The sequence below is a fragment of the Lutjanus erythropterus genome, chromosome 18 (genome assembly GCF_056507025.1).
Source record: "Lutjanus erythropterus isolate fLutEry1 chromosome 18, fLutEry1.hap2, whole genome shotgun sequence".
NCBI classification, from domain to species: domain Eukaryota; kingdom Metazoa; phylum Chordata; class Actinopteri; order Lutjaniformes; family Lutjanidae; genus Lutjanus; species Lutjanus erythropterus.
Genome location: NC_139334.1, coordinates 30,099,682 through 30,124,309, shown reverse-complemented (window position 1 = coordinate 30,124,309; position 24,628 = coordinate 30,099,682). Strand labels below are relative to the sequence as shown.

General features: G+C 37.7%; 3 protein-coding genes across 3 annotated transcripts in view; 2 read left to right on the top strand and 1 right to left on the bottom strand.

Annotated features, from left to right (window-relative positions):
* Positions 1-6,683: 6,683 nt before the first annotated feature.
* Positions 6,684-9,454, bottom strand: yipf6 (Yip1 domain family, member 6). The gene is made up of 2 exons (XM_084742185.1): positions 8,734-9,454; positions 6,684-8,064 (listed from the first exon to the last, which is right to left on the bottom strand). Exons 1-2 carry the CDS (start codon positions 9,070-9,072, stop codon positions 7,720-7,722), a joined length of 684 nt encoding a protein of 227 aa, XP_084598311.1. The 5' UTR covers positions 9,073-9,454; the 3' UTR covers positions 6,684-7,719.
* Positions 9,455-9,654: 200 nt separating this feature from the next.
* On the top strand, positions 9,655-15,517 carry snapc1b (small nuclear RNA activating complex, polypeptide 1b). The gene is made up of 10 exons (XM_084742184.1): positions 9,655-10,200; positions 10,943-11,099; positions 11,187-11,327; positions 11,737-11,841; positions 11,924-12,079; positions 12,198-12,254; positions 13,324-13,386; positions 13,539-13,677; positions 14,506-14,571; positions 15,236-15,517. The coding sequence occupies exons 1-10, from the start codon at positions 10,064-10,066 to the stop codon at positions 15,271-15,273; spliced, it is 1,059 nt and encodes a 352-aa protein (XP_084598310.1). The 5' UTR covers positions 9,655-10,063; the 3' UTR covers positions 15,274-15,517.
* Positions 15,518-17,763: 2,246 nt separating this feature from the next.
* syt16 (synaptotagmin XVI) overlaps positions 17,764-24,628 on the top strand; it is a 37,023-nt gene continuing 30,158 nt past the window's right edge. Inside the window, exon 1 of the mRNA XM_084742926.1 lies at positions 17,764-17,896. Coding sequence (XP_084599052.1) covers positions 17,884-17,896 — 13 coding nt within the window. The 5' untranslated portion in view covers positions 17,764-17,883. The remainder of the gene's footprint in view (positions 17,897-24,628) is intronic.

Genomic DNA, 24,628 nt, shown 5'->3' with positions numbered 1-24,628 from the left:
TCTTTCGGCGTTGATTTCATTTAATTATTTCCCGCTTCTTGACCTCTGACGTGGATGGACGGATTAATTTGAAAGGATGGAAACAGTGCAAAAGTAAACATATCAATAAACAAACAACAAAGAAGTAATGGGGAAGAAATAATAGCATGGAGACAATCACATTGTAAAGCATAATGAGAACACCAATCAGTTCAAGTAAGTTATTGAAAAAATAAGTAAATAAATAAATAATATATAATTAAAAAAAACTGCATAGTTATAAAATAAATGAATAAATACATAAAATATGCGAGAGTGTTACATTAAATTCACTTTAAGACATCAAAGTGATTACAGATATTGACAGTTTTGATAGCTTTTTTGTTTTTTTGAGGACTCAATCAAAGACCATTAAAACAAAGAATTGGGGTTTTGGTTTGTAAATTTACATTTATGAATATGGAATTTACAAAGTAGTAATATTAGATTGTTAAGTAAAAATGCATTAGCATCTTTTTCTTGATACTTGAAACATCCTAATATAACATCCCTGTAGTAGAGAGCAAAATCTGTGAGAATCTTGTCTGTTATGTACTCATTAACATCTTTCCAGAATTAATTTGTAAATTTACAAGACCAGAATAAATGAGAGCAAGTTTCAGGATGTAATTGACAGAAAGAGCAATTTATATCTATGTCTCTCTTCGGTTTTTGCAAAAAATGCTTCACTGGATGAAATCTATGAATCAACTTGAAAGAGACTTCTTTTACCTTATTTGTTAGATGGTACTTTTGTGGTAGAGACCAAACCTTCTTCCAAGCTACATTGCTCACAAAATTATATCTGGCAAGAAATTCTAATTATACAGTGGACCTTCTTTCTTAAAGACCTGACTCACAAGTACTCGCTTTTCTGTCGGTCCATGATAAATTCAACGATGACAGGAAGCGGGGCGCAAAGGATGCCACAAGGATGACACGCAAATTCGTGAAGCGTTCTTCATTTTAACAAAAATTATGATTTTTGAAAGTATTTCAAATTTTCATTCAATATCATCAGCGGCCACATGGGGCGCTGTGGCCTCAGTGTTGAGAGGAACCTCAGCAGGCTGAGAACGAAGAGGAAACAGAGGAAACAGAGGAAATTTACGAGAGTTGGAACGATACAGACGCCGTGTCAATACAGAAGAATAAAGAAGCAACTGTATAAACATTTTATTGATGCCACGCTGGGGAAATTCACGTTATAACAGCATTAAAAAGGACATGCAGAAAAAGGAGTGAATAATAAATAGAATACAGTTAAAAAGTTAAGAGTAAAATGATAAAATATTTAATTTAACTATACACGAAAACTATATCAACTACTGTCTATGCACCTTTCATACATGCAGTATAATCATTGCAGTTCACACGGGTATTAAAACAAACAATAGATATTTAAAATAAACATCAGTAATTACAGTGGAGGTCATGATGTAATATTATTTAAATCAGTTAACTGTTGAATTGTATGTATAAGTGTATGTCTCAAACTTTAGTTTTTACTTCTTTGAGGACGCTAACTCAAACCCTTTATTTTGAAGGATGTCATGTGTTGCTCAACATTACTACTGGTACTTTAAAATCACGTGATCAGCGACCATCCAATCATTTGATTACTGATCGTGTTTCGACTTTCTACTCATCTTGTCTGGATTTCAAAGTAAGAGCGTAACCGATGTTATTATCGAGATCATACAAAACTGCTGCTTTTAATGAAGAGTACCTGGCTGCAGAACTCCAACCTCCTTTTCTATCAACGTCAGGGGCATCAAGAATGAGGTGGAATTATTTTTATTTCTTCAGAATAAAGGTGGAGATTATTATTTAATCCTAGAAACCCAGTCTTCTGATGTTTTCACACTGGAGAAGTCAATGGGGAAGAAATGTGTGGTTTTCTCATGGCAGCAGTCGCTCAGCAGGGGTCGCCATCCTACAAGGGAAAGATAAATATAAAGCATGATACCGATAGAGGTGACAGATGGATCATTCTGGTGACAAATATCAACCTGTCTCTTGTTATTCTGATAAACATATATGCCTCCAATAGTAAATCTCTCAATAACATAATTTTCTCAACAATAGAAAATAAGGTTAATCAATGGCTGACATTGTTTCCCTCTGCTGGAATCTAATGAGGAGGAGATTTCAACACAGTATTTGATGAAAGCTTGGACAGATGGCCTCCCAAAACCAAACAGATGACAGAATTGGAAAATATTTGCCACAGAATGAACTTGATTGACATATGAGACAAAGACATCCACAGGAAAAAATATACACTTGGAGCAATAAGGACAGATCCCTCCAATCCCGCACAGACTTTTGGTTAACATCAGCAGAACTAGAAAATAAGGTAGATCTAATCAAAATAGAACCCACAATACTAACAGATCACAAAGGTATTACAATTCAATTCCATCTTGGATCTAATAGGCAGAAGTGGAATAGAGACTATTGGAACAAAACGCTGTTGCAAAATAAAGAATTTGTAAAGGACAGACAAAAAATCATTGTGATAAATGCTGGCAACAAGCAAACATGTTTAAAAAAATTTAGACTATATTGGGAATTATTGAAATATGAAATAAGAAATTTAGCCATACGATTAAGTAGAAGGATCAACAGATATAATAAAGAAAAAGAATTACAACTTAACACCAAATCATTCCATTATCAGAGAAAACTGACCCCACCAGCGATGAAATGGAAGAACTGGCTCACTTGCAGACTGAATTGGACAAAATCCATAAGGAAAAAGCTGGAGGTGCCTTCATGAGATCCAGAAGGAAACGGCTTGAACACAGGGAAAAGTGCACAAAATATTTCTTCAATTTAGAAAAAATAAACCATGAAATATCTTCCCTGAGCAAACTTAAAAATAATGATACTATATGTGAGGATGAAAAATGAGTCTCACGACATGTAATGAGCTTTTATGAGAAGCTGTATCTGGCTGAGCCCCTGAACCAAGATAAGTTGACATTCTTTCTTCAAACCATACAACCAGATAGTAGAAAAATAAATGAAGTTTTCCAATTAACGTGATCAGAAAAATAAGTATAACAGGTGCAAAAATGTATTGACGCCCTTAAGGATAACAAAGCTCCGGGGAATGATGGGTTAATAGGGGAATTTTATAAATGCTTTAAACAATAATTTGCCCCATTTTTAGATGGACTGTTTGAAGAGGCTCTAGAAAAAGAGGAACTCCCTCACAATCTGAGACAGGGATTGATAAAACTAATCCCAAAGCCAAAAACAGATAAGTTAAGCATTGAAAACTCAAGTCCAATGAGTTTATTGAATAATGATGCAAAGCTGTTCGCTCTCATCTTTACCAAAAGATTAAAAACAGGACTAGCTGATATTATTGATGATGAACAATCTGGGTTTATGCCAGGAAGGAACATTGTTAATAATATTCCACTGATATTAGATATGATAGATTATAATGAAATTATACCAGATGAGAGTTTTATTCTATTTGTTGATTTTTACAAAGCATTTGACACAGTCAATCACCAGTTTATATTTACAGTTACTGAAAGCTTTGGCTTTGGGAATAGGTTTCTGAGGGCAGTAAAAACACTTTATAAAGGAGGTAACAACTCAATGTAACAAATGGTACAACGCCCAGATTTAATATCAGTCGTGGGATCAGACAAGGATGCCCACTAAGTCCATTTTTGTTCTTGCTGGTCACACAGGTCATGGCAACACATATTAAAAGAAGCAATTTTCAGAGTATAAGGGCTTTAGGTAGAGAATTCAAATTAGCTCAATTAACGGATGACAAAACAGATTTTCTGTCCAATCAAAATGAACTTAACAAAGCTGTGCACTGCATCAAGGAATTTTCTGAGGTCTCTGGTTTGACAATGAACCTCAGCAAACCTGTGCTGCTTCCCCTGAAATACTGTGATCTGGTGGAATTGAGTGAGATTCCCATTAAACAAACTGTGACTTACCTGGGTGTAGTACTCGACAAAAATGAAAACAGGCGCACAGAGGCAAACTTTGAGCCAATAACTCAACAAATAGAACGGAAATTCAATATGTGGTGAATGAGGGATCTGTCCTTAAAGGGACAGTTTTTATTGAAATGTAACTATAAAGTGGAAAAGCTTCCTGTCAAACTTTCACAAACGTTCATTAAGAATCCTAATAATAATACTTAATCTGTTGATTATTTTCTCGACTAATTGATTCGTTTTAATTTAGTAGTTTGGTTCATATTTATATATATTTGGTGACTATAACAAAATGTTATAAACATCAGTTTACTATCAAAGAGTAGTGAGGAAACCAGAAAATATTCACATTTAAGAAGGTGGAATCAGTGAAATTCTGTTTTATCAAAATCAATTAATTAAAGTAGTTGGCAATTAATTTAATAAGTGAATAACTGATAAATCATTGCAGGTCTAGTGGTTATGATTGTATTTGAATGAGAGAAAAGTTTTCACTGCAGTAAAATCACAATGAAGATAAAGAACTTGAAATAATCTTCAGGTGAACACATTTTGTGTTGAGACAAAGTAAATATGTCATGAGTTAGTCCACAGAGTGGAGGTAACATGTTGACTGTGAATTGAAATGAAAAACAGAAATTACGCTTTAAAATAAATCAGAAAATGTATGGAAATAATTAATGTGATGTTAAAACAGACAATTAAATATGTATACAATTGTGGCTGATCAAATATATTTTAATCTTGTTCATTTGTTGATGTAAATGAATACACATAAATTAAAAGAACTCAACAGACATAGCCCCAGTGATTTGGGAAACATCAAGGACAGATCATTTGCCTACAGACAGCAGGGGTCAAAGGTCATCAGACGGGTTAGTAGGAGGTGTAAAATCAGCTGACTGATCACAAACAATCAGCAATTTCACATCACATGACAAAATCATTGTATCATCAGTCTGTGGTGTTCAGTTATGGTTTTCCTACATTTCCCAGAATGGAAACATTAATAGTGCATTCACGTGCTCCTTGGATGGTCCCAGTTTTCTCCAACTTTCATAGTAGTTCCTCTGACTTGAGTGGACGTTAACATGAATTTTCCCAGTCAAGAACTCATTTTTCCGATTATTCCGACACCACCTGAATGCACTATGTCTGCATGTTTCCATGTCAGCATTTGAATATTCGATGAATGATGTGCTAACTCAGCTGTGGGTTTAACATGAAGATAAAGAGTCATCTCCCATTACTCTGAACCCAGACACTTTACTTTCCCTCGTTCCTGTCCAAATAATGTCTCCCTTTAGGATTGTTTAACATCGGTGTAAAATTGTGGCTTCGCAAAGAATCTTGATCTCCTGATGAGTGAACCCTTTACTGTTACTGGTGCAATCGGTCAGATTGCTCCAGGAAAAACACACAAGACAACTTGGTCTATGCTGAAAAGGAGACAAACCGTGGTACTGTCTGTCTCCTGTGAATATAACTCTCTTCTAGGAGGAAGCTCTCACCTCCGTCCTGTGAACTGCTTGCAGTGACTCTCTTGTCACACAATGTAATTACCTGACACAGCGAGTCAACCTCAAAGAACAAACAGAGACAAAGCCTGACTGATGAAAAGCTTTGTGTCAAAGTGAAAATCGCACATGAATGCAACTCAAAAAGCACAGCTGACTGCAGTATGTCTGTGTTAGAGGAAACAATTAGCCTGATAATCAGCCTGAAATACTACTGTTTTAACGTCGCCCTTCTGTTTCAATCACTGAAATAAGAGATGTTGGTAACTATTATGAGGTCTAGATGCAATCTGAAAAACATGACGTCAGTCGCCTTATTCCAATCCAAAATCCAATTTTTAACGTGGGCTGGTTCACTAGAGAGAGCACCGAGGTTTCAAGAATCTTAATCGAACCAGTTCAAGAACCAGAGCTGATTTAGTGGAAAAGGCCTGTCTGTGGAGTTTTACCTCTGGAAGAAAAAGTGGAGGTGAAGCTCACACTTAAATCCACATTATATGCTGTGAGGGTCTATATCGCACAAATTTTGCTATTTGCCATTTCTGCACCGGCCTGGACAAATGTGTAGGAACGTCATCTATGGACTTCCAGACTATATCCAGCCCTTAAAGAAATAGTTTCACATTTTTGGAAGTAATTATTCACTTTCTTGCTGAGAAAACTGATTCCACTTCATATCTATATCTGGTCAACTGATGTTCTGGTTCTTAACCCCCCATAAAATAGAAGACAAATTATGATGGATTATTAAAAGGGATAGTTCTGCTTTTTTGAAATGTGGTTGTATTAAGTAGTTCTCCGCAGTTCTGGTGGGAAACTGCCATTATATAATCTAAATATCGTTCTCTTCAAACCAACCGGACTCCACTGGGAAAAACAGCAATTTTACCTCGCAGAGCCGAGAGTTTCTGGTCTACCACCGCCTTAGTTGGTTAGTTTGTTTGTGTTTTGGTGACTTAGAGGTCGATTTGGATTCACCAAAGTCACACAATTACAGAAACAAACTAACAGACTGAAACAGTGGTAGATCAGCAGCTCTTCTGTTCTGTGAGGTAAAATGAATGATTCTGTCAAAGGAGTTTGGTTGATTGAGAGAGAATGGTATTTGGCTTATATAACAGTGGTTTCCTGTCAGAAAAGGCTGTCAGCATGTTTTTTTTTGGGGGGGGGGGGGGGGGGGTCGTCTACAATACATTTTACATTGCTTAGCTTACTACACCTGTACTCCTGCTGCTTCTCCAATTTGGGGGTCTGTCGACCACCGCCTTCTGTCAGTAATACACTGACTATCGATGAGTACCTCATAGAACATTTCAAATAATCCAAACTATCCCTTTAAGTGACCTTAAGAGGTGCTAGTAAGTGGATTTTGTCACCTTTGGATGGACCTGGCTAACGTCTTCCTCATGTTTCCTTTGTGCCAAGCTAAGCTGTCAAACTACTGCTTTAAAAGGGTGAAATAACTTTTTATAGGCTGAACAGCACATCAAGAGAGCTCTGAACCATGAGACGTCCCACCGTTTAAGATCTGTGTTGTTGCACGTCATTCCCAATTTCTGTCTCCTCTCATTTCCTGTCATCCGTCTGATTAAACACAAAGAATATCCCCTAAAATACCAAAAGAATCGTCTTAAAAAGGGACAACGTGACAGCTGGTCATCAACACCTCAAGGTTCTTAGTCTTAGTTAGTTCTTAGCTTATGAAAAATGTCTAAAAATGAAGAACGTAGTGTGAAAATATGAGTTGTCAGGTCAGTGACAGTTTCCCATGAGTTTTTAAAACGCACCCACAGAGACCAGGAAGGAGAAAAACAACAATCGTAGCCCTGCTAGTTCAAACATTCATAAAGAATTTCTATATACAAGCCTATGGACTTTATTTTTACACAGCTCGTAAACATATCTGGGAGACAAACTGGAAAAATATGAACATATTCATCAGCTTTTTAACTCTCCATCTGCAGCACAGCATCGACCGGACTTTTCTGAATCTCAGTACGAGCCCTTGCATCACCTGAAAGAGTCCGTTTGGAATAATTTTTTGTGTTTCTTGAGTCTAAATTCGGTATCAGAGGCCCAGAAACACTCACAGTCAGTTCAGTAGTCATTCATCTCCATTCAAAGGCAGATACCGGTGTTTGTTTGAGTTCTTTCACTCCACAGAAACCTCCCTCGTCTTCATCAGGTCCATTCCTTCTGTTTCTCCTCTACTGCGGCGTGAACGTCAGGATCATCCACCCGATCACAAAGTAGAAGAGGAACACCGGGTACACCACCAGCGCCTTGCGGTTGGGTGGCTGGCTGTCGGCGAGGAAGGCCGTGGAGGCGAAGGTGGACCAGCCGAAGGACACCGTCACCACCACCAGCCGCACGGCGAAGCTGACCTTCCCCGAGCTGCCAACCAGGACGATGCGGCACACGGCCATGGCAACCGTCAGAGGCATAATGCAGTATCCCAACACGCACAGGCTCTGGAAGAAGGAGATGGTGCCGCCCAGCAGCTTGGAGTTCAGGGTGATGATGATGGAGCCAAACCAGACGATGACGAAGACCTGGAAGACAAAAATAAATTTCAACATGTTGGTGTGAAATCAGAGGGGAGACTTGCTGCTTTATTAAAGCAACATTCAGTCTAAGCCAGTCATTCTAAAAGACTGGGTCGTGACCTACAAGAGGGACACTGGAGATTTTATTTGGGTCCCCAGTTAGTAAAACACTGTGGAAGAAATTTGGCAAATTTAAGATTTATACCTGCAGTGAAAGAAAGAAAATATAGTTGTGGAAATTTCTTGATTCTTAGATGCACTGTGATGTGATTGTGAAATGATCTAAAGATGTCTCCTTAGTCTTCATAGAAACAAATATTCACCACCATGTTCTGTCATTCATAAACCAAATTATTCATTGAGAAATAAAATGAAGATTTGCTGATAACAAAAACAGACACTGGCTGCAGCCCTGTGCAAAGACACACGTGGGGGAAGTGTGCCTGCGGGGCTTTATGCGATAAATAAAATTACAAAATAAACAAGTAAATAAATAAATATGAACGATTTGACATTGCCAGAGAATCTGAGCTAATGCTACTGGGGGTCTCCAGGAACATCTGCCTATTTTATTTTGCCCAGATGTTAATCCGTCCTCCACCCTCATGGCTTTGATTAGGATCAGCATTACTTGGTAAATAAACGGATGGAAAACACAAAGGTCAGTAACGTTACCTCAGCGAACTGAGGCCCCCCCTGGTCGTCGCTGTCCGCCGCGCCGCCCTGCAGCAGCAGGGCCAGAGTCACGCAGAGCAGCAGCGGGCCCCACAGGTCCCAGTCCCGCAGCAGAGCCGAGCTCCTCTTCGGGTACAGGACGTGGATGAACTTGTTCCCCACCGCCCGCAGGTCCCGCAGGATGGTCTCCTTCACCGGCTCGTCCAGGGTGGAGAACTCGTCGTCCCGCCTGGAGGAGCCGACGGGGACAGAGATGTCTCCCTCCACCGGGATGTCCTCCGAGATAGAGACGTCTGACAGCCCGGCGAAGGGTCTGCTGGCCTCCTCCGCGGCCGCCATTTTAATTTACAGAGAGGAGAGTTCAACGAAGCCGTTAAATTATCCCGAGAGTTCAGGCGACAGCAACAGAGAACATTTGATAAATAACTAAACGAGACGCCCAGGTGCTTCTCTACACCAGTGAATTCACTTCTAGTTGATCCAGTTTGTCCAGCAGTTGGTGTGAAGTCTGCTGCTCCACGTCAGCTGAGGATTGTTTACTTCCGCGCAACGTCCGTCACGCACATCCGGGTGATGCGTTCACGTACACCTGCTAAATAAAAAAAGACTTAATTCACTAAAACAAATACATTATTACTCTGTTAATACAAATGCGAGAATTTTCCATAACGACTGAATGATAAATTATTTTTTGCTATCATAAGTCTGATAATGAATAACTATAATATACTGAGGCGTGATCATTTCATAAAGAGGTAATCCTGAGTCTTTATTCAGGACATAGTTTTTCATCAAGGTTTATTTGTCATTTTATAACATTAAACAATAATAACCTAACTGTAAATTATCATGCTTAAGACACGGTTACTAAAAAAAAGAAGAAGAAGAGAAAAAGTTATTTATCTTATGATATCTTAAATTCATCCTTGCAAAACAATTACTAAACCTTATTAGTATTTTTCTATTGTTATAGGATCAAACTGTAATTTTGGCACAAATATCTGCTGGGTGAAAAAAAAAAGAAATTAATGCATAAAAATCTTTCATCCTACGTAATGAAGGCATCACTGCTGCTGGCGAAGACGTCGGGTACTGATGACGCACTAAGTTGTCGACACCGTCGTCGTTGAGTTGTATGTTTACACCATGGATATTTTGCGTGTTTGTAGCTCGTTTTCTGGTAGAACATTGATCAAACTGAATCGTTTTTAGTGCGTTTTCATTTTTTTTTACGTTCAGCCTCTGCAGCGAGATGGTAAATGTAGAAAACAGGTGAAATCAGACTGAGGTTTTGTTTTTAACGCTGAGTTGTGTGAAGAAGAAGAAGCAGATGAAGATGGATTTCTGCAGAACTGAGGTGAAATCAGACTGTGAGGAGCTGCTGAGCCGCTTCCAAAAAACTGATTCTGTCCGCTTCGAGATTTTCTCCAAGATCTGGAGGGAAATGAAGTTCTCAGAGATTTTCTAGTAAGTTTAATCTCGAAAAAATATCACTTTATCGTTATCGTCAAGTAATTGGATATATCTCGGAATAAAAGTGACACATAGTTTAAGACAAAAAAAGCACATGTATTACTGGCATAATATTCTAGTAAATGTAATCTTAGTAGAGTTGCAATGATTAGTCAATTAATCAGTTAGGCCGTAAAGAAAATTGATTTGATTTGTGTAAATCATTTCCCAGCAGAAGTATCAAAACATTTGCTCGTTGCAGTTTATTAAATGTGAAATTTGCTGTTTTTTTGTCAGGTATGACAAATTAAGAGTTTTATGGTTTTATTTGATTATTAAATTAATCTGATAATTGATTGATCAATTTGAGTTTTTTTTTGTAATTCTTTAATGGAAAAAAATCTAAATTCTCTGATTAAGTTTTTTTTTATTATTTTCTTAAATTATTTTGCATTTTGAGCACAAAGTGAAAATGCTGCGATTTATATTTGGCATTAATACTGAGTTCAACTTTACGCAGAACTTTTTTTTTTTTTAAATCATCAAGTGACATTTTTGTCTCAACCATTATTAATTATTTCATAAGTACAAGACATTAGGTTATATTTTCTTAAATGTTTGTCATAATTATACATTTAATGTGATAAATAAATAATTAATAGATAATAAAGATAAGATGAGCCTTAACTCGAGTGTAAAGATGTGAAGCAGAGTCATCTTCAGTATTTAACATAGTGTATCACATGTTGTTTTTCAGCGGCACTGTGAGGCGTCGGAGGCGAGAGTTCAGTCAGCTGATCCTGGAGACGGCGTCCAGCTTCTTCCTGCCTCCATTCAGCTTCCAGATCCGAGTCGGAGGACTTTACCTGCTTTACAGCCTGTATAAGTGTCAGACCGCGTCACCACCGGAGCAGGTCAGAAACACACGGACATAACGTTTGAATAAAGGTAATGCCTGATTCAGCGTCTCTGATTGGTTCTTCCTGTGTCTGTGGCTGCAGATCCGTCTGGCGCTGAAGGACTGGGAGGACGTGAAGAAGTTTGAGAAGGACGCTGTGGACGCTCAGCATATGGACGCCGTTTACATCCTGCGACAGCTGATGTTCCACAAAGCTTTTCACTTCACCGCCATGCCCACTGCTGTGAGCTGCACATCAACACACACTTCTGATTTTCACTTAAATCCTGAATATCATTTAATGTAGAGATATTATGTGTGAACTGTGGAAACTCAGTGTTTGAGAGTCTGGAGAGGAATCCTCCAATCCTCCACTGGTTCTGTCCCAGTTTGACTCCCTTAGTGTTGAAGTATGATGAAAAATAAACAACAGAGTAGGTACATTTAAAAAATGTGGGAAGATAAAGATGAATAACAAAGTACCACAGAATATTAAAAGAAAATTTCTGAGTAATTATCTTCTGAAATAAGTGACAATTTACTTCATGATACGAGTTCAACAGGCAAACTTGCCTTTAGAAATACAGTCTGGCTAATCTGATCTTGTTTATTGATTTATTGAAAATAAATGGCTCCTCTTCCTCTCCTGCCAGCTGGCCTTCAAGAAGAAGAGGAAGGTGGAGAGGTCGGTGCTGTGTGAGGAGTTCATGGAGCGAGCGTGTCGTCCACAGGAGCTGATCAACATGGAGCTGCTGGAGGTGAGCAGAGACTCGACTCCAAAGCTTTAAAATGAGATTTATTAACAAGTTTTAACCTCTGCTTTTCATCATCTTCTCGCAGGAAGTGTCCAACGTTCATGAGCTCTACGAGAAGCTGAAGGCGTCTGTCTGTGCGACGACAGAACTGCCGGTTTCCTCTGTCAACCTGATCCATAAAGAGCTGGTCCCGCAGCTACGAAGCACGGTGGTGGATTTCTACAAGTGGCAGCGAAGGAAGGTGAGACTTGAAATTAAACAAAGTATCTGCTGTAATAAAATGTGCTTCTCCCAGTTTGTAAACTACCAGAGATAACGTGTTTTTTTTTAACATTTTAACATGAGTCTTCTCTTGTCAGGATGGGAATAATGATGAAGATGAAGACAGCGGTGAGGGGACGTCATCCCAGCAGGAGGTGAGTTACAAAACATGAAACTTTGTTGAAGTCGGAGGTTTTCATTTTACTGAAGGGTTCAAGAATCACTGAAGTATGGAGGCTCATTTCTGCCAATATGATGAAAAAAAAGTCATTATAATGAGAAACCTTCTGGAAAGATATGGATGTTCTAAAGGCTGAAACTAAATACATAAAATACATAAATACATAAATAATTATATATTTAAATGCTTTAGTAAACAAAAATTAAATAATACATATAATTAAATACGTAATAAATATGTAATTATACAATAAAATGCATAAATGAATTGAAAAATACAGAAATAAAAGATGAATAAAGTATATTAAATGAATAAAATTCTAAATAGATAAACAAAAACATGATTAAATACATGATAAGCTTAACATTTATCTATTTAATGTCTCATTTAATTTGAGTTGTATTCATTGATGGTGACAAATAAGCATTAAATTACATAATTGTTTATTTCAGAATTTATTTAAGCATTTCATCAAATATAGATTTATTCATTTATTTAAGTGCTTAATTTTGTAATTAGGTATTTATATACATTGTTTGCTAGCTCGCTATAAAGTTAACAAAATGTTACTGTTTTTTGCTTGCTGGCTAAAAAAGTTACATTCTTTTTTTTTTACGTTACATTGTTTGCTGAAAAGTTAACAGTGTTTGTCTTATCTTTTTCTAACTTGCCTCCCTTCAGGTGCCAAAAAACATTCTCACCCCCCCATTATATATGTGTTTATATTTTTTTATTTTGGCCCTTACAACCCCCCATAGAATGATTTAGTGTGAAACCTTCACAAACGAATTACTTAATATCTCAAAATGATGAGGAACTATTTCAAGAAAGTTTCTTATTATAATGACTTGCATGTTTGTTGTTTTTTTCTTTCATTACATTGGTGGAAATGTCTTTCCAAACTGGTGCACCTTGTGTCTCCCGCAGGGTATTAAATACTCAAAGTGAATTGAATCATGAAGCTTTGTACATTTTCTTCAGTTATAATCATGTGTTTGTCCAGAGAGTGGTGCTGTTGACTGGCTGTCTGTTTGTGTCCTCAGTGCTCCAACAGAGCTGAGCTCCTCGCCTCCATCAAAGCAAAAGCGTTCGAACAGGCAGCAGAGGTTTGTGCTCCATGTATTTTTATAAATATTTCCTTTAATTGCGTAAAAGATTTTCTTTGTAGGATCCTTAAAATGTGTATTATGTTGGATGTGTTTCTTCCAAATCGTCAGAAAAATGAATGAATGAATGAATCCATGTACGTGTCTCTCAGGCCTCCAAGTCCCGACGTCATCGTCAGGTGGAGGTGGATCACACGAGTCACGAGGCCGGACCCTCCAACCCGTCAGGTTGCCGCAGAATAAACAAACCGTCACTCAAAGCCAGAACCAAAAAGAACGTTTATATCTCGGGTAAATCCTTCCTTCAATCCCCAAAACTGATGAAAATGGATGAGCCTGTGTACTGAACATGAGCAATATACTGTAATGATTACTTCTGTCTGAATTTATCAATATTTTGCCTTTAAATTTGTCATTTAATCTTGTGTGTAATGTTCAGAATTATTATTATATGTAGAAATAATTTGGTAGCCTCCTGAAAGTGATAAAATTATAACATCACGCTATATAGTTTCCATTGTTTGTTTCCTGGCTAAAAAGTAAACACAACGGTAAATTGTTTGCTAGCTCATGAAAAAAGTTTTTAAAAATGTTACATTATTTGCTAGTTAGCTAAAAAGTTAACAAAGTGTTACTTTGTTTGCTAGCTGGCTATAAAGTTAACAAAATACATTGGTAGCAGGCTAGCTAAAATTATTGGCTGAATTAATGAAGCAATATGGCAAAATATTGATTACAAAAACAGACAAGAGATCAACTGGAGACATAGAAAGAAGAGATACATTACAAAAGTCATTGGTTTGAGTCTGTTCTCTGAGGAACTTCAATTGTTTTTCTCAATTTTTTCTCATTTATTTGTTTAAAGTTTTAGCACAACAGAATTAAATTCTAGGTGGAGAGTAAAAACTAAACTGAAGTTTAAAGAGAGGTTTAGATTTAAATTAAGCTAGTTTTAAAAAATTTAAATCCTTCTTTAGTGAGTAAAAACAGGAATAAAGTCTAAAGACTCTTCCTGGGGCAGGCTGAGGGAGCGTGGGCTCCGGGGATGGATTTTCTTTTCTTTTAAGCTTTAATGTTTAAGTGAAATAATCCTTATTCACTGAACTTCCTTGTCTTCAGAGGACTTGTGGAAAGACGTCACAATGACCAGTCGGATCAACCGTCTCACCTCACTTGTTCCTGAAGGTACATCGCCTGCAGCTACACGTCTTAAAAACTTGTTTCACTCTTACTGCAGTAGTTTGTTCACTGTTCTCCGCTCTATTTTCCTCAATTTCCTGTGTTACTGTCTGACTTTCATGAATCTGAATTAACCTTGTAAAACACAAGTCACACAATGATACAAACTAACTGATAGAGTACAGGTGGGTTTTTTTTTTTACAGTGACAGTATTATATCAGGGTATTACTCCTTAATTCTACTCATCACACTGTCTGCACCACCGTTTTGATTCATCATACACACAGCTGCATGTCTGCACGGGGTCGGTCTTTTATTTTGAAAATTGACTGGCTTCTCGCTGCTGTTTCTATCTGACTTCCTGTCTGATTGATTTGCTCTGTGCTGATTGACGCAGCAGCTGTCAAAAATGCAGTTTTTTGGTTTTTTTTTTACGGCTGCTGGAAATTCTTGAAAACACTTGAATTTTACTGTGGTGCTTTCAAGGTTTGAAAAGTGGTAGGATTTTGGATAAAGTGCTTGAAACTGCATGAAATTGTAATTGCATTACTCTCCACCCTTGAAGAGCAACGCCACTTTTTTTCACCATATGACATTCATTTGCTTTTTCTCTTCATGCCAATACAACATCCACCACATGTAATATTGTTTTCTTTTTCCTCCATTCAGAAAAAACAACAACGCACAAAAACCTCACATCATCATGAAGACAGGAGTCGCAGGAGTCGACCTGTGTCGTGATTGGAGCTGCTGCTTTTATCACTGTTATGGATTCTCTTGAATGTTTGTGCCACCAGTTCATCATGAAGTTCATCTCTCTGTGCAGCTTCTTCTGTGCAAAAGTTAAAAACTGGATTTCGCTCCTGCAGTTTGGCCTTCATGTCTGTTTCTGGCGTTTAAATGCTTTATAAAGTTTCACTGTTTTACATAAAACCTATTTTTTATAGTTGCTATTTTTGTCAGTGTCTTTCTTGTGTGGCATTTAATTCAAATTCAACAACTGAAGTGAAGGGAAATGCTGATGTTAATCTGGTTGTATCGCCCCATCTCTGCAATTTCATGCTTCCAACTGCTTTAAACAGCAGCTTATTGGCCCAGTGTTTATAATTTCAGTTCTAATGTCACTAGTATTTTCTTTCATTTTCTTTGTTTTCCCTTGGAGTGATCCCTATCAAATTACAGCACCAAAGAAAAAGAAATAGATGAGACTTAAAAACTGCACTCCACTCTGCCATGTTCTAATAATTACTGTAAAATGAATAAAATTTGTCAAATTAGTCAAAAGTTCTGCTAAGCTAAGTGAGGTAGCTCATTAGCCAAACCAACGACACTGCATTTTTTCAATGTTAAATCAAATTTTGGTCTCTTAACTGAATTTGCACAAAATTTAGTAGAAGCAGCTCAGGGAGAAAAGAAGCATAGGCTAATGCTAAGGTTAGCTACGGCTACTATACCAGCTAGCTTAAACTGGATTTGATTGTTTTGTTCATAGCTGTTTACTTTGATATTATACACTTGTACTGCAGATTTTGTTTTGTTAAATTAAATTTCAACAATTAGTAAGTCAGATTTTTATCTGTTAAGTGAATTTGAACTACATTTATGTCAAATTTATGTCAGGCAGTACTGATGGATGCACAAGTTCAAGGAGCATGGGCTCTTTGAGTGGAGAGTAAATGTTAGCCTACTGCTTTCTAAATTGGATCAATTTTAGGAAATGATTGAGTGTGAAAAGAATAATTTGAAGGCGTTTTTTTATTAACCAAATTTAGAAAACAAGGTGAGCTTTGTGAGTCTGCTCTTAGGTCAGATATCCAAGTTTAGCTGTTTTTATTTTCCATGACTAGATTTAGCTGAAGGCATCAGTTGTGTGGGGGAAAATTGCAAAGGTATTAGTTCATCATGATGGAAATATTTTAATCATAAGAAGCAGCTATAAAAAAAGTGTAGACTAATGCCCAGGTTAGGTGCAGCAACTGCGCCAACAAGCTAAGTAAGTAAGTAAAGTTACCAGTTGTGCAGAATAAATTACCAAGGTGTTAGATCATTGTAATGGATGTACTTTAAAGAGGACCTATTATACTCATTTTTGGGCCTTTGTATTTCATTTTTGGACGCCTATAGAGCAGCCATACACAATCGCCAAAGAAAGCTTTGTAGATCTTCGGGACTCTTACTCCACCCCAGGCCCTCCTCCATGTATGCTTCCCGCCGAGCCCACTCCACTGTGATTGGTCGCACTCCCGAGGACTTCCGAAGGGCTGGCGAGCGCTGCCGAGCCTGGCTACCAGCTAATCGAGCTTCGTACTGGCTTTTGTTGACAAAACAGCCCCGTGTGAAGTGCCGTAGACAAACACGGAGGTATTTTTCTTTTGCTGGCCGGGAAAAAGCAACTCTATCCACTTCTGCCTGGTGCTTGTCTCTTTAGGAAAGCTAAACAAAGTTAACACCCGAACAAACATTTTCTGGGAGCCATTGCTCAACGTGTTAACACTGAAATTGTTGTAGACAGCAGAGCAGCGCACAGCGATTTAACTTCCGAAGCAGAACTAAACCATTTAAAAAACACTAAGCGTGCAGAGCCTCCAAAACAGCTTGCAGGGCACACTTCCAAATGCATGAACCTCATTATTTGACGCTTTGAAATCGTTTAACACGAGTATCCAACATTGTGACAACATTTATAGGTCAGAAAAGAGGAAAAGCATAATAGTTCTCCTTTAATTACAGGAAATGGCTCAGGGAGAAAAGAAGCACAGGCTAACGCTAAGGCTAGCTTAAACGAGAGTTTTTGTTTTTAGCTTTTTCATTACATTTTTATGCACTTGTGTTAATTTTGTTTATGTTAAATCAATTTTCAACATGTAGTAAGTCAGGTTTGGGTTCTTGAAAGAATTAATGAATACATGAGTTTATTTTATTTTATTTTATTTTGTTATGTCAGTACTGATGGCAGCACAACCAGTTCAAAGACCCTGGGGGATGTACGTGAAAGGTAATTGTTCGTCTATTCCTTCTTAAGATAAATCAATTTGAGCAAATGATTTGGAGAATTTGTGGCACAAATGACTAATTAAACCGAAAAACAATTTATAATTGGAAGGTTTAAATTTTAACGATCAAATTTATAAAACGAGATGAGCATAAATCCACTGACTGCCCATGTTTCCTACAGTACGTGAAGGCGTCTTGGTTCACCGCTGCGTGGCTGCAGATTTGCGGGTCTGGAGGATGAGGAGCGGCGGGGACGCTGCTGCCTCCGCTCCGCCGATCACACACCGGGTCCTGCTGTCAGTGTGAGGGGAAGAGCCGCAGCCATGGCCTCGGACAGTAAGTACAGACCGTCTGTTCACCGTGTGTCCGCCTCTGATGCTGTTTTCTCCCCTGTCACCGCTGCTGATGGAAGCTGTTGTCAGCTGCCCCCCCCCCCTCCTGGTTTATCTTTGGGGTTTGGCTGGCAGAGAGCGGCAGGATGTGCAGGCCAATTTATTATCTTTTTACCAACTACTGTTTGTTATCTACATTTTAGCCATATTAATGATATGTTGGGGCCGTTATCTGTCTCCAATCCAAGAAATATATCTGATTTTCCTTCAGTTTTCCTGCAGGGGCTCTGTGGTCCTCACTGGAGAGTTGATAGTTGCTTCATCATGGCTACTTCATGGAAACCTATTTTTGTATCTCCTGTACCAAATCAGCAGATATTCCTATCTGAGTTTAAATTATGTTTGCAATTAATCATAGTGATTACATCATGTTTTTACCCCCTAGTGTGCTGTTTCATAATACAGGCCTACTGAGAGCCTGTGGTAACTCTATGATGAGTTTAAAGAGACATTGTATTGCCTTTATTCATAATAATGATGTTTGTTTGAAACAGTAGATATCAGCCCTGCGATAACTTGGATGAACACTAGTCTTCATGCAAGTTTAATTGAACAGAAGAGATGCAAACAGTGAGATAATGCCAGACTTAAAGGGACAGGCCACCCCTAAATTCAAAAATATTATTTTATAATTATATTTTTCCTCTTATTTGTAATGGTATTTATCTTCCTAGAGAGTTTGGGGGTGAGTTGCCAAGTTTTGGAGATACTGCCCACAGAGATGTCTGTCTTCTCTCTAATATAATTTGTCTAGATGGCACTCGGCTTGTGGTGCTCAAAGCACCAAAAAATACATTTGAAAAATTAAAAACCAGTGTCTTTTCCCAGAAGTCATGACCTGGTTACTCAGGAAAGATCAGACCAACACATACTACTACTACTACTACTACTACTGCTGTTATTATTATTATTATTATCATCATCATCATCATCATCGTTATTATTATTATTACAACTTTATTTATTCAGCACATTTAAGAACAAAGTTTACAAAGTGCTTTGACAAACAAAACAAGAGCATGGTGCCTATAACAACAGGCCAAATAAAAGCAGGACAAAATTAAGCTACAACTGGCATAAGCTAACATAAGAAAAAGGCACCAGAACATAGAAGAAATAAACAATAAAAGAGAACAATAAGAGTAATAAAACTGCTCTTTTTTTCTAAATACTTGGAAACAAAAGAATAGAAGGATTAAAAAAAGTCAATGTCAAATGAAATAAATACAAATAAAAAGAATAAAATATTAAAAAGAATAAAAAGACAACATCACATGAAAGCAAGTCTATAAAAATATCAGCACTTTGCCAAAATGTTCAGGCTGTACCCCCTTTTGGGGGTATGGAAAACTAGGGATCCCATAGACAACAGTGCAATTTTACTTGTTTTTTTGAATTTCAGTTTGCCAAGTTTGAATGAAGTCATGTCAAATTAAACAAACGTCTAAGAATTATTTTGTGACCTTGTCTGAACCCAAGTGTTCATGATATCTTAATAAATTAAAGGTAGAATCAGTAGAATTTGCCCGAGCTGTTCACAAATGCATGAGAACGTCACATACCAACATTTTAGGTCCTGAGCAGCAAAACTAAGGAAATACAAGCAGAAGGCAGACTCTCTTCAGATTCAGCCACCACCACACACTTCTAGAGGGTCACAAGTAATGACTGAAATGGAATATGTATATATGAGTCTATACATAGTTTTTTGTTTTGTTTTTAAAGAAAATGTTGCAGATTAAGACTTTAAGGTTGATCAGTCAGCCGTCATGTTCCATCAGTCTTCACACGTGCAAATAGATCAATGAGTCAACACAGTGCTGATTATAATAAATTATTAGGGACCGTTTGTCTGAGTGTTGTATGTAAATGACAAAACCTGTTAACAAACAACTGTTAATTAAAGCTCGGCGTAGATTCAGTTAGAGACGACGCTGCGGTACAGTAACGTTATGACTGCACTCCAGCAGCCTCACTCTGGAGCTAATGTTCACTCTCCATCAACATTAACTGTCATCAGCATCATCTAGCTGCTCACCACACTGAGAGTGAATTATTATGTATCTTATGTGCCTCAAATCTCAGTGTGAAAGCCTCAGTTATTAGAACGGTTGTCTCATTTAACAAACCCACTTGATAATCCTAGTAAAAGTAAGATTTAAGTAACAATAAAAATAGAATGCATTGAATGCATCGCATGCGATAGAAAATAAAGCAGTAATAATACTAAAATTAAAGTTAAAAAAAGATTATATAGAATGCAAAAATTCAAGAAAAATGCAACATTTTAAAAGAAGTGCAGCAGGGTGTATATGTAAAGCAGTGAAACAGATTGTCATGGATTTGAATGTTTATTTGTTTCACAACCCGCTACAGCAGATTTCAACACTTTCCCATCTCTTTCATATGAAATGGTGGGTTTTCCCCCAGAAGGGAGGGCGACTGAGGTGACTGGGGCTTCTTTTATTCAGAATACTAGAGGAAAGACTGGGAGGAAGTTCAGAAGGACAACAAAAAGATAAATCAATTGTGGTAAAACCAAGAAATTAACTTGGGGGACAGATGTTTTCCCATTCCATGGTTGTAGAATTCAATTGCAACAATGCAACAATCAATGCAACAATTACAAAATAAAACCAACATGGAACCAATAACTAGAGGCTGACAGGCTGACAGACTTGCTGAATACAGTGAAGAGAGAAAGTCTGACTGATGTCCCTCCGTCCCCTCGTGTCTGTCAGCATGGTGAACTCAGCAGACAGGTCAGGTGGGATGGACATGAGGTTTATAAGTCAGATAGCAGAGAAATGTCTGACATCAGGCAGGTAAACAAGCCTGAAGGGAGAAGAGAGAGGAATGCCAGGGTCTTAATCGACTCTTGAGAAGAATTTCCGGTTTCTTTTGTTTTTTGAATAAGTGCCTAAAATAGTTATTCATAACTATTATTTATAATTATTTATAATTTTCTTCATTCATTCTTGTGTCTATAGAACTGGAAAACCATTTACTTACTTGTAACTGTTTTCCCTCCAGACCTTTTTGAGGATATTTCCATAAAAATGCTGCTGCAGATCAAATAAAAGGTGTTGCTTCTCAACTTTGTTAATTAGTGTCTCGTCCTCTCTATCGACTGCTTTGATGAGGGGAAACAGAAATTTCAAGGAAGGCAGCATCAATTTTGACCAAAGAAAATAGGTTGGAGGTGAAGGAAGTGTGAAAAAATTCTCAAAAATACAGCCAAGGCGTTTTTTTTTTTTGTTTTTCAAATGACATCACACATCACTGATACATGGAGGATTTTAGGACGTCCTCATTTACTGTAAACATGAAAAAATTGAGAAAACTCAAGGGAATGGACTTGAGTAGGATAGAATGAATAGATGTTTGAGATTTGAGTTCAACTCGACTCAAAGTTTTGAAAAAGTTTTACCAACTTCTGATGTTTTGTTGAGATAATTTACTTTTCTTCTTTAGTTAAACTCAATGCTTTGGATGTTAGAAACTCAAAACATTTTATTTGAAGAATATCGAGTAAATTCATGGAAGTGAAAGTAAATGTTTCAATTAAAATTTCGAAATTTTTCAGGCGCTAAAAAGACAAATCAGCTTCGCAGCTCACTGTGACTTTGAAGATTCAGGTTTATCTGAAAAAGAAAATAAATGGTCTCAACTAGAGATTATAGGCAAGCAAAACTTTTTAAAGTTTATTTAAAAACTTGACAGTTTGAACATCACAGTTCTCTAATTCCAGCTTCTTAAATGTGATTATTTTCAGGGTTTTTTTTAACTTCTTTATTGCAATAAACTGATTATCTTTGGATTTCGAACAAAACAAGACATTTGACGACATCATTTTGAGCTGTGAGGAAGACTGACAGACATTTTTCACAATTTTCTGATATTTTATAGACCAAACAACTAATTGATTAATCAAGAAAGTAATTGACAGGATAATCGACGGTAAAACTAATCATTAATTGCAAGTTTTGAATGCTGGTGTGGCTGGGGCTTTAGGTTTCACCTCTGCAGGGCAACAAATAACAGGAAATCAGGTCAACTCAATTATGAAAATAAATAATAAAAGTACACCCCACTGTTGCTGAGAGGAGATGCAAAACAGCATCAAAGAACTCCTCAGTGTGCTCCATTAAACAGTAAGAAGCAGTCAGCCCTGTGTGTGTGATGCTGTTGCTGGTTATTGTGGCCTAGTTACAGCCTGGTTCGATGTCTAATTCATGGCTGCCTCCTCCCCTCTGTGGGCCCAGGCTGCTGGCTGACAGGCTGAGTGAGGAGAGCGCTCTCAATCGGGACTCGAGTAATATTTCATGCCGCTGTGTGTGTGTGTGTGTGTGTGTGTGTGTGAGTGTGTGTGTGTGTGTGATTAGCTGTATCGGGAAATTGAAACTGCCTTGAAATCCATGTTTGTTCCTGTTTATTTGAGCGCTGGGGACGATTGATGGAGCTGCCTGACGGGAAACCAGACTCATTTCACTTTCACTTTGCTCTTTAGGCTGATTGGAGTTGTGTAAAGATTTCTCAGAGGTGTGGATATTTCAATTGGTTAGAATTACGGTGGCTGAAGTTAATCATCCTGCGACAGTACTGTCCACTCGGGGGCAATTTAACTCTCTAACAAGCTGACAAACACTGAACTGTGACATACTATCACCTTATTAACTGTGCGGGTCATGTACAATGGGTTTTCACAGCGCTGTGGCTGAGATTTAAAAGTGGCCTTAATAAAAAATTTTATAATAACACATATGAAATGACAATGTGGTGGTGATGAACCTACAGATAATTAATTATCACCTAAATTTTCACCTCATGAGTTTCAGCCCATCGTTTATCTGTCTGGACACAACTTCACCGTCAACTTGACTATCATTTTCTCGATTAATTCATCCTTTCACAGTCTTATCTATTGAAAAATAGGTTCAGAAATGTTTGAACCTATTTTTCAAGTCTTTCTTGTAATGATCATTCTCATCATTGATCACTCAGTCAGTCTTTTTCACCATTATTGATTGCTTGTTTGGTCCATAAAACGTCAGAAAATGGTGAAAAAAGTAAAGAAACCAAAAAATATTCACATTTAAGAAGCTGGAATCAGAGTTGTTCCTTAGAAATCCTAATCTTGATAACAAGTCTTTAATTTTGGCAGTTCTGGACTTCTTTGTCCCAGTCTGCACTGGATAGCTAGTCACTTTCCCTACTGTCCCCCATGCTGTTGTGTCTTGGCGGCATTCAGGAAAGGACGTCCGCCTCGCCCAGTGGGAGGCAGGAAAGCTGTGCTGATTGACGGTTCACACAGGATACAGAACTGCTTAGACTGGAGAATCAAAGAACAGAAGAATGAAGGAGACCGTTTAGGAGAGCAAGTTTGTTCTCTGCAGGAGTAGGAATCTGGTTCTGGGGAGGAAACAGGAGTAGAAGACAGAAATAAAGAGTAGATTGGAGCGAGGACGAGGAGAGGAAGAAAGAGTAGGAAAGAGGGAGGTGAAGACATGGCCAGTGAAGGAGGAGCTACTGAGACTTCCAGGTGGACGAACGGTGACAGACGTGAGCTTTGCATTTTAAAGTCTTTATTCCTGAAACTAGAAGACGCCATTTTTTTTAATTAAAGTTAATATTCCACCAATAATCGGAATGAAAGTGCCTTGTGCTCTTTCCGATCGGGCCGGATCTAATGAAAGTTTCACTCAGGTTAAAGAGGGACGGTGTTAACATTTGATCTGTTCAACAGGAAAATATTAGTGCTCAATAACCATGTAAATACTTAATGCAATTGTTTCCCTCTGGTTGTAATAAAGACAGTTTCTTTATTCACTGGAGGGACAGAAACATGGCGGTAGCAAAATAAAACTGATCTGTGGCAGATAGAACATTTTTGTTTAAAAGAATTTATGGATTGTTGAACGGTCGATGGTCGAAATGCTCAAATTTTAAAAGATGAACGAAGCCAGAATCCCACAGAACCATCGACCGCATCAAAAACGGCTGGAAAAGTTTGTTTTAGCAGATGGAACCACTTCTTCCCTTTTGTTCTTCTTGTTCTTCTGTAGGCAGATCCACTGATTAAATTCTTTGGGGTGTGTGAACGCACATCTTATCTGCTCAGTTGAAACCTCTAATCAGAGTGGTTTCAGTCAGGTTAAAGAAATGTCCATGTAACTGCAGCTTGATTGAGCCAATTTCCTCCTTTTGTCTTGATAGTTTAGTTTCATCTTCAGTTATTCACAGAGAATTTTGCGTTACGTTTACTCTGGTGTAAACATTTCACTCAGGTGAAAACATACTTTGTTTGGCAAAAATCAAACAATGAAGCATAAATCTGACATCGTTCTTGTTTGACCAAGTGTTGAAGCTAAGCACCAAAATGTTATTGTTATTATTTTATTAAAATTCAGGTCTCACTGACAAACAAGATTAGAGTTCTAATGATTCATAAGTTTGTAGTTTAGTATTGTATATTTTGTAGTTTTATCTGTGCTCTGTATCCTGAAACCTGGATGTTACTCTTTAATTTTTATATTCATAGCAATGTTTTATCCAAAGCTAGTTAAACCTGTGATGTGCCAAATGTGCCTGTGATCCATTTTAAGTCCCACTGGACATTTAAATTTAAAGGATAAACCTGGTTTTCAGAATGACTTGGGGATTTATGGGTTGAAAC

Coding starts and splice junctions, on each gene's coding strand:
- yipf6 (XM_084742185.1), bottom strand. CDS start 9,072: ATGGCGGCCGCGGAGGAGGCCAGCAGACCCTTCGCCGGGCTGTCAGAC. Junction 8,065..8,733: donor GGGGGCCTCAGTTCGCTGAG/GTAACGTTACTG, acceptor TTTGTCTTCCAG/GTCTTCGTCATCGTCTGGTT.
- snapc1b (XM_084742184.1), top strand. CDS start 10,064: ATGAAGATGGATTTCTGCAGAACTGAGGTGAAATCAGACTGTGAGGAG. Junction 11,100..11,186: donor CCGCGTCACCACCGGAGCAG/GTCAGAAACACA, acceptor CTGTGGCTGCAG/ATCCGTCTGGCGCTGAAGGA. Junction 12,080..12,197: donor ACAAGTGGCAGCGAAGGAAG/GTGAGACTTGAA, acceptor TTCTCTTGTCAG/GATGGGAATAATGATGAAGA.